Source organism: Biomphalaria glabrata, chromosome 3 (assembly GCF_947242115.1).
Source record: "Biomphalaria glabrata chromosome 3, xgBioGlab47.1, whole genome shotgun sequence".
NCBI classification, from domain to species: domain Eukaryota; kingdom Metazoa; phylum Mollusca; class Gastropoda; family Planorbidae; genus Biomphalaria; species Biomphalaria glabrata.
In genome coordinates, this window is record NC_074713.1 from 34,616,880 (window position 1) to 34,627,192 (window position 10,313).

Here is a 10,313-nt window from a genome sequence, read left to right on the forward strand (position 1 = left end):
TGCAGTATTGACAGTTTCATCCCAACATTGTAAATAGTGATTATATCAGGGATAATAACTTTTGATACTTAGTCTCTCAACTAAAAGTGTTCAACTGATAGCAAAAGCTGACTCTTTAGAATAGAAAAGACTTAAAACACTTTCAGATCAACACACATTTTCAGGTCATATAGTGCTTGAAGAAAAATGTTGTCACTGTTACAAGTGACAGTAAGTACTGAGTTATTGTACTAATACAATGGAAACTGAGTCATTTGTACTGTTGCAAATGAAGTTAGTCCTTTTTATAAACTTATAGGCCTTCTTGTACTAGAGTTCTAGTAGAAATGATTTAATTCTGAGGAGAAGAAATTAAAAAACATCCGTTGCTTCACTAGAGCAAGATTTTCAGATGGTCAATGTGTAGCTTCAGTTTTGAAACCATTTATCCAATGTTTATTTGGCTACCTGTAGCCATAGAACTATTAGGGATAACACTAAATAAGAATGTTCATGCGCACTCAAGAAGTATAAACCACACTTTTGTAAATACCTTGAATTTAAGGTGTGGCACTAACCATCTTTTTATCACATTTTCCTATCTGGTGCTCCTCAATTGGTTAGTTTGTGTGTTTTGTAATGAGGACCCAAATTAATATGAGGACTGAGTTAAATTTGTGGTTTACTTTTGTTAATACCTTGATTCAAATCATTACCAACATAAATCAACTGCAGTAAATATACATCATACTGATTTTCATCATACCAAATAAAAAAATTTACTCTAGCAGAAATAAATACAGTTTTTCGATATTTAAATAAGTAAAATAATTGATTAGTCCTAGTGTTACTACAGCAATTGGACCCCAAGATGACTGGCTAACTATTGTAAAAAATGGAAACTAAAACTCTATGGCCAATCACAAGGTCTTCAGGGCTTGCAAAGACCTTCTTTCAGGGAACAGTACCAGGAAAAAGAAGAAGAGGCAGACAGAGAAAGCGATGGTAAGACATAACAGGCCTGCTATTAAAAGAGGTTCTAAGGCAAAAGACAGAGGAATGAAGAAAGACAGTTGACAAATCTTTTTTGCTGCTCCAACTGTCCCACAGACTAAGGGAAAGGTGAAGGTAAGGAGGAAATTGCAAAAGAGGAAAGTAATTGCTTTGAGAGAAAGAAAGAAAATATAGCTTATAAAAACAGTATGCTAATGTGGTTGTCTGATTTGTATAAATCTAAAACTGAAAAAAAATCATTAAATCAAACGAAATAGTTGCTTTCTATATTCTCCCTTACTAGCATTCTATAGAACTTAAAGAAACACAGAGATAGATTTATAGGCCAATACCCGATTCGTTAAAAAAATTTGTTCTTAAATATAAATTATATCTTTTTATATAGCGCTACTTTCATGCTTATAGCATGCCCAGAGCGCTTTGGTCCAATCTCATTTGTGGACCAGTGGGGGGAGGGGGTATCTAGGAGTAGGTTTTCCGTGCTGCCTTTAGGCGCTCAGTAAACACAACTCTTCCCGAGTCGGGTATCGAACCTCGAATATGGATATTTTGTTAATAATTTTTGGTGACTTTCGGTTGTGGGAGGGACATTAAATATACACTACAGTCTCGGCCATGATCTAAAGAACATTTAGCCCATGCCAAGTTTTATCAAGATTGGTCAAACGGTTTTGATTTCTATGTCGGACATACATACATGCATACATATACATTACATTCAATTAATTAAGACAAAATCAACTTGAGATGAAATGAAATAAATGTAGTAGACTTTACTAATATCATGAAATGGTATTTTAAACAAAATCTAACTCACTACGCTCCATCACCATAGAAGCACACACCCCTTAACACCCTGCAGTGTTGTGTAGATAAGGGGAGAGGGTGGAGATAGGTTGACCGTGCATCCATTAGGAATGTGTATGAGAAAGGAAACTTTTTTAAAAATTTAAAATATTTTAGCTGAACGACCAAGTAACAGCCTAGTTCAAAACTCAAAATATTGGCGAGTTCAAAGATGTTCATTGGATGCCTTCTGTGCAGCTGATGTGGGGCATGTGTGTGGGAGAAGGAGCGCATTGTTTGCCAACCATCTAATGAAAAGTTTTTCTGTTCTTTGAAATTCAAACTGTAGAAAATGTACAAGGCTGAACATGTATGACTTGGGTCTCGATAGATAATGGATGCACTTAGATAAATCACCGGGATACAAAGCTTCTCCTTAAGTTGGAATAATCTGCTGTAACTAAAAAGGCCGATTTTAGAGATGATATTTTAGAGATGAATATAATATATACAATTATCAATATAGCTGTCTGAAATCTATTCTAGAGCACTTTAAAAGTTTCGAAGCTCTCTAGAATCTAGATCCTTTACTAAAGGAAAGGATTTCTTCTAAATACCGATACTGGTGGCGGGTTAATGCTGAACGTTTTCAGAGAAGCTTTAAGGGTGTCCCTAAAGCGTTTTCTTTGTCCGCCTTGTGAGCGCTTTCCTTCCCTTAATTGGCCATACAGGAGTAATTTAGGGTTGCGGCTGTCTTCCATTCTGCAGCTGGGGCTGCATCAAGATTGTGCGGATGCTTTGCAGACCCGCTTTTTGAAGGACTTCAATATCTGGTACTTTTTCTTTCCATTTGACATTCAATATTTTCTTAGACATGTCACGTGGAAGTGATTCGGTTTCTTTGCATGTTTTCTGTACACTGTCCACGTTTCTGGAGCATAGAGCAATGTAGGGAGGATGACAGCTCGATAGACCCCTAGTTTTGTATTTGTGGTGATACCTCGTCTGTTCCAGACATTTTTAGACAGTCTGCCGTAAGGTGCGCTGGCCTTGGCGATACGCAGGTTGATTTCATTATCGATCTTTCCGTTTCTGGAGAGTGTGCTGCCAAGATGCCAAGATAGGTGAATCTGTCCACTGCATTTTTATCATGTCCATTTATCTTGATGCTTGGATCCGGGTAGGCTTTCCCTGGAGCAGGCAAATGCAAGACTTCAGTCAAGGAAGACGAAAGTCAAGGGACAGATGATGACACACATGGGCCGACGATGAACTGTTTTTTTTTGTTTGTTTGTTTTTATGGCATTTAGGTTGCAAAATCAACATTTAGAAGGTCATTATAAATAAAATTCAAACATCGCAATTTCCATCTGAGATTGTGACATTACTTCCAATCTCTTTAGAAACGAGGACCAAAAGAAGGAAAGAAAGAAACAAAAAATTGACTGTCAGCATTGTATTGTCTTTTATTGTTTAGTGATTACCGGATATTTCCATAATATTTCACACGAAAGCACCTTCTCTCAATGGGTCATACATAAATATAGCTACAGGGATATAGATCTAGAAGCTAGATGTATTCCAACTAATTTATTCTACCTTCCTGTGCACCAATGTCAACTAAGAGTCAAGCAGCGTTGAGTGAAGACTTGCCTAGTGTCTGGTCTATGACCACCATGTGGACAACGTTAGATGTCTATCGTTACATCTGTGATATTGGATTCTCCAAATACGCTGAATGCTTCAGACGGAACGCAATCAATGGTATTGACTTAGCGAAGTTGACTGTCTATGATCTACAAAGGTAGGACCTAGGCCTCCTCATATGGAATAAATGATTGCACGTTACTACTCTAAAGTAGGGCTGTACGTTTTAAGTATTGTGTAATCCTTACACTCTTTGGCCTCGGACTCGATTGATTACTTCTTAGATAAAAACTGACACTTTTATTAGCCTACAGGGAACGAATTTATAATCAGCTAGGAACCCTTTCAGGCCGAAAGATGGCTTTCATTCCAGCAGGTGGAGGGAGTGACTTCTATTGTTTCTAGAGTTTCTTGACTGTCTAAACCAGTGATTCCCAAAGTGGTCTATATGGACCCCAAGGGGTCTACGACGACTTCCAAGGGGTCTACGAAAGTGAAAAAAGGAATTGGGGGTCTATGAGATGTAAATGGGGGTCTATGAGAGTGGATCTCGATTTAAGAAGGTCGTGACTTTAATTAAAATCTTAAAATAATGTAATTAACAATTATCTTATACAAATAAAAATTTATTTAAATTTTAATCCTATTCTTCGAATGAACAATCAGTGATAAAGTTGAGGAAAGACCTACAGTGGACAAAATCTTTGCTTTCTTCTTATCTTATATAATACAGACATCAAAAGATGTTTTGGATTTAAAAGAGAAATAATGGTTTGCAAGTATCATAAAGTATCTTTTACATATTATGAAATTTGGAAAACATCACACAATAGACCAAAAAATGATTTGTAAAAAAAACCTACATCTAATAATATTAAAGAATTCTTCTAAGCAACAAAACAATGCAAAGGCCTAACGATGGGTCAAACTTCCCTGGTAATAAACATTTTTCATTGGCGAATGGTTTTTTTTTTTTTATGGATAAAGAGATCCACGAAAAACTTTTTTTTTTTTTTAAGCGAAAACTGATAATCAATATTTAATGTTCTGAAGAACTAGGCCTAATTTAAAGAAAAAACACCCCCCTTTAACTATAATGTCAGGGCAACAGATGGAGCACCTTTCATGGTCGAGTACCATTGTGGATAGTGAAAAAGTGGTTGATTGCTTGAAAATCTTAAATTTTTTATTACCACAGTTAACCAAAGCAACACGTTGAGACGGTCGAATACAGGTTGACTTGCTCAAAGCAACACGTTGAGACGGTCGAATACAGGTTGACTTGCTCAAAGCAACACGTTGAGACGGTCGAATACAGGTTGACTTGCTCAAAGCAACACGTTGAGACGGTCGAATACAGGTTGACTTGCTCAAATGTGTAAAGAAAATGACCAGAACATTCATCACAAGTATGATGACTGTCGAAAAGCTTTATTTTATTTTTTTTTCTTTTTCATACTGTATCAGACTTCTTAAATGTCAAAGATCATATTTGTAATTGAAATTTAATTACGCTGAAATCAGACATTGCTTATTTAACAGACATGTTTCATATATTCAATGAGGTCAACTTACAAGTGGTCATAGGCGTAGCCAGGATTTTTTCGGTGGGAGGATTTTGCACCACCCAGCTACGCCCATGCATGTTGTTATTACTTTTTCAGTCTTCACTTTTAATACGTTAGAAATAATAAAAGACACATACACGATGGATGTCCATAAATCAGAAAAATTGCAATTCAGCAATATTAGATAACCAGGGGGGTCTACAGAATACTGAAAAACATGACAAGGGGTCTACTAGCCAAAAAATGTCCAGGAACCACTGCTGGTCTGAACTCTATGACAATCACAAATTTGGTGGATGAGATGTAGGCCTATAATAGGTAAAGCAGTATACGAATGGTTTGTAAGTAGAAAAAATAGAAAAGAAATGGGGTCGGTATCATTTGAGCGTTATTATATCTTGATGCAGTAAACCCACAAAGAATAGCATACTTAAGAATTTAAATAGGGTATAGATTAATTGTATAGAAGGGAGTGGGTGGGTGGCTGGAGAGATGAAGGACTAGAAACATATCCCATCTCCCATATCGTTTTCGAAATCGAGGCTATTCGTCATGCATATCATTAAGTAGACTGAACACCTTTTTATGTGTATAATTTGAATATTAAGGAAGATTATTAAGCATGAGGTGAACAAATTTCACTTGAACGCATTTTTTTTTCATTTCCTTGTTGCGTCATTGTTTTTGTTTTTTTTTAGATAATTGCTAAGTCTTATATATTTCAGTTATGCTTTTTTTTTTAAAAACAATTTACTTAATTAATGTTATAATTGTAGCCTCTAAAATGTATACGTTAGTCTAGACTTGTTCAATTTCAGACTTGGAGTACATCACATGGAAGATGCTATACGAATGCACTCAATGATCAGCACTACTGCCAGGACCATGCTGTATAATTTTGATGATGCTCACAATCCACCAAACATTTCCTATCTCGGAGCAGGGTACAACTATTTAGTCAATTCTAAGGCCTAGAGATCTAGTAGTTGTTCAGCAACGTTTTCTTTTTACCGCAGGCGTAACTATATAGCAAGATAGGTCGGCTTGTAGTATATGAATGTCGAAGGTGTCGGTCTAATAGACGAAACTGTTTCAGAAATGTAAAATTAGTAAAGTATAAATATATATATTGTTGAGGAAGGTGTTATAATTTCTGTTGAGAAGGTTGTTTGTGCTGTGACTTGAGATGTTGCTGTTTGTAGAGGCGAATTCTTAAATATACAGTGGCGTCACTAGGGGATGCGGCCCGTAAGGGGGGTGACACCCAAGTAAAAAATGCACTTTGGTAATAACTGACAATTAAAAAAAAATAAACGACAGGGGCCAATCATTGGAACATACTTTTCACAATTGATAAATAGATCTATCTACTTTTTTTTTTTATTCATTTCAACTAAACATATTTTAACTGTTTAATGAATTTCTAGCAAAAGGTTTTAAACTATAGGCCTATCATACTTAATATATCAAGGAAAACGTGAAATCTTACTTTCAGATGTTTACCAACTGCCTCTGTATAGGAACACTGCTTTGATTCTAAAAATGTATTAATCGAATCTATTGAATTTGTAGCTAGCACCGTAATATCAGGATGCCAACCAAATAGTCACTGTTTAACAAATGACGACATTCTTCAAGCATAAAATATTATTGAAATCTCACATGGAATTAATGTAAATTTTGTAGAATTGCAAAGTAAATAAGTGGCCATTGAGATTTCGGAAGATGAAGATGTTATTTCATTTTTTTTTGTAAAAGAAGCTGTAGCTAAGATGAAGGAAATGTTACAATATGTCAGTCAAATGAGTATCCTGGAATTTTGTAGGGGATTTTTCTTCTTGGCTAGTGCCAAGAATGGTTGTGATGCTTCCTAATGGGGACGATTTAGTCACTTAATATAAACAAAAATATTATTTTGTTGTCGACTATTTTCAACTAATTGTATTGAAATGAAATAGAAATTTGTAATTTAATTTGATGTGTGCTTGAAATTAATTCCAAAATTGGAATACTAAAAGACGTTTAAAGAATTCATCTGGATTAGAAAATTGGAAAACAAGGACATCCGGCTACAAATACAATTGACAAGGAAGTCGTTGCTCTATGGTTGATGTAAAGAAGAAAAACAATGGAAGGATATAATGCACGGACTGTTTCTATAAAAGCAGAATATTTGACATGTTGTGACTATATTAACAACGAGTCTTTATTGAATAAAGACTTCCCATGAGATGGTGGAAATGTTTTGTAGATACATCTGTAATGTTCAAACGTTCATACATGTTCTAGTAAACGACGTAGGGTAAAAGAAATTTAAGTCAGAATGACTGTAAGCACCTTTATATTTTGTTTGACAGCACACTCAACATAGCACACACTGATTAGATTCAGAAGTTCAACGGTTTTAAGGGAGACCAAAAAAGCTGATGAGATCAACTTAATATCTTAAAATGTCTAGAAAAGGTTGAGCTTGAATTTATATGTGGAGCTCAAAGATATGAAAATGCAGCTTCAATGTCGGAACCATGGAGGAGTACAGAACAATTATGAACCAACTGAATAGCTATTTAATAGATGTGTGTAACATTCACTCAATCTTTTTCAGAAATTAGCGGCCCCCGAAAGGGGAAAAGACGCTATTAGTTTTGTGTGAAATGTCTGTCCGTCCCGTTTAGATCTCGTAAACTATAAAAGATAATGAAAATCCGACATCACAATATTTTAGACCATTCAAAGTTCTGATGCAACGGCTACTTTTTTTTTTTCTGAAAGCGAAAAATCTAATTTTTTAAATCACTTATGCAAGCAGTTTTTTTTTAAAGAGAAAAAGCTATTTAGTATGCATTATAAGTTAGACCTGAGCGGTAAAGCGCTTGGCTTCCGAACCGTGGGTCCCGGGTTCGAATCCTGGTGAAGATTGGGATTTTCAACTTCTTGGGGCGCCTTTGAGTCCACCCAGCTCTAATGGGTACCTGACATTAGTTGAGGAAAAGTAAAGGCGGTTGGTCGTTGTGCTGGCTACATGACACCCTCGTTAACAGTAGGCCACAAAAACAGATGAACTTAACATCATCTGCCCTATAGACCACAAGGTCTGAAAGGGGAACTAGTTAGGCCAGGTTCACATCTAACTTTGCATTCGCTTGCACCTATCCTTTGATCTGCTGGACCATTGGGGCACTACACAAGATCTGTCAACCTCCTTTCTCCATTCTTATCTCTCATTTGTCTTCGATATAATTTCATTCGGGTGTTCTTTCTGAAAATATTGAAGCCTTGCCTGGGTGGACCATTTCGGGGGCCGATTTTGAGCTTGTGTTTCCACACAAACTGTCTTTGTAACTTTTTTTTTTTTTTTATACGATTGAGATACTTTTTTCGTTCTGAAATTATTGCCGCGAGAGGTGCAGCTTAAGATCTTTTACTTTACCTATCTTTACTTTATTTTTCGGGGGGGGGGGGAGATGTACAAGAAGGCCGAAGATACACAAAAGTAAGCATATCTTGAAACTATTGACAATGTGGTGACTTTTCTTTAACAAAGGCATTACAATTTAGCGCAAAATGTTCTTTAAAAGGCGCTTCTAAAAAAAAACAACAGCACTGTGATTCAGAAAAAAAAAAAAAACAACAGTCGAGCGATCACTAGCTGCCGGACTCACTATTTAAGAAGAGAAAAAGAGGTTCATTCTAATGTGCATTAATCGTTTTTTTTTTTTTTATATCTGAGCTTCAAGTCTTACTGGAAGCAATCATTGATGTAGCAGATAAATTTGGAGCAATCCAACCGAAAAATTCTTTAGTTCAAAAACCAACGAAGTACTGTAGATGTCAAGTTTCAAAATATTGGCGTATTTGAGGATTTTTCAAAAGGCGACATTCCAACAGAAATACCAGGACTGACAAAGGACCTAAAGGCAACAAAAGCTATGCCAAAATATCTCTAAATCATTGAACAAAGCTTTCAACCGTTTCTTACCATCTGTTTATCTATGGCGTCTCATGTGAAAAAAGGATTTTTAAAATTAAAATCTCTTTGAGACAAAGGAACAAACGAACTATCACAAAACAGAATTTTATTAAAAATGAGATCGTTACAGACATTAGGTTAATAATACGTTTTCAAGTTAGAAATCGAGAAAAAATAATTTAATTTACTTATAGTTGCATTGTTGCAATATTAAATTATAAATTAATGGCAGTATCTTCGATTCCAAAGATTAAGGATGTGTGCAGAGTTTCACATGACTACGTAAACCCAGTGAACTGTAGATAAATTGTAATAAAGAGCTGAATTTTTGTTGTTCAACAATCCAATAACGTATTAACAATATGTATTACAGCGCAACAAACCAACGGGAAAAAAAAAGGATTTTTTAAAATGGGAACGGGGGTGACACCCTGAGCTAACCGCACCGTGTGACACCCAGCCTAGTGACGCCACTGAATATACACACACCGACAACAGATTAGGCCTAATATAAATACACGTAATCCGGCCTCTTTAGAAATATAATATTTATATAAATCTAATATTTTAGTACAAAAAGTAAAATGTTTTAAAATGCTTTACATGTTTCGGATGTTCCTTCAGAGTTGAAGATAGTTTACTTCCTAGTCCAAACCTCCCGCAGGACGACGGGGGATGGGAGCGGGCAGGATTTGAACCCTCGATAAATCCGAACGATAGTCCAGCGCGCAAACCGCACGACCAGGCAGCCATAGCCATGTAGGGCAACAGTCTACGTCGTCTGCTTAAGAAAACAAGTCTGTTAACTCTTTTCCTAAGCGTTTCTACAAGAGGTCTCTCTCGTCATTTGTCTGTCTCTAACCTATTTCCGTTCTTAGTTTTAACGTGCCGTCCTCCCATAGACTTGCAGGTGTCAATTAATGAAAAGACTGGACTTAACGCGCCTTACTATTGAGTGTAATTATAGAAGCATTATATATATAATAATCATCTTCGTTTATCTCGACTGAAACAGTTGAAATGTTTTCTTCTCTCAGGTGATAGTTTCTCTCCTTTCGGCCCCCCCCCCCAATTTTTTTTTTTTTTTGACAGCAACACTGAGATTATTAAACCCTAAACACATTTTTTATATCACTTTCTTTTTCTGTCACTAGAAATAGGTCCGTGAACTCAATGCAATGTACCAAGATCAAGTTCCCTCCATTGCCGAGTCAAGACCTTCGCTTACCCTATCGGAATCAAGGAGACCGGTATTACAGATATCAACTTCCTGTCCAGTCTTTTCATGACCACTGCATGTCTATGGGAAGAACAGATGCTTGGAAAATGTATAATTCTCAGTTCTGATC

The 10,313-nt window shown here is 36.1% G+C and overlaps 1 protein-coding gene across 1 annotated transcript; it reads left to right on the plus strand.

Annotated features, from left to right (window-relative positions):
- The first annotated feature begins 3,288 nt into the window (after positions 1-3,288).
- On the plus strand, positions 3,289-10,311 carry LOC106057020 (uncharacterized). Its single transcript, XM_013214037.2, has 3 exons — positions 3,289-3,583; positions 5,813-5,938; positions 10,119-10,311. Exons 1-3 carry the CDS (start codon positions 3,393-3,395, stop codon positions 10,309-10,311), a joined length of 510 nt encoding a protein of 169 aa, XP_013069491.1. The 5' UTR covers positions 3,289-3,392.
- The last annotated feature ends 2 nt before the right edge of the window (positions 10,312-10,313 follow it).

Bases quoted from the DNA above. Each gene is read 5' to 3' on its own strand.
- LOC106057020 (XM_013214037.2), top strand. From the start codon at position 3,393: ATGTCAACTAAGAGTCAAGCAGCGTTGAGTGAAGACTTGCCTAGTGTC. The intron at 3,584-5,812 runs GTAGGACCTAGG...GTTCAATTTCAG, and splicing joins ACTGTCTATGATCTACAAAG to ACTTGGAGTACATCACATGG. The intron at 5,939-10,118 runs GTACAACTATTT...TTCTGTCACTAG, and splicing joins ATTTCCTATCTCGGAGCAGG to AAATAGGTCCGTGAACTCAA.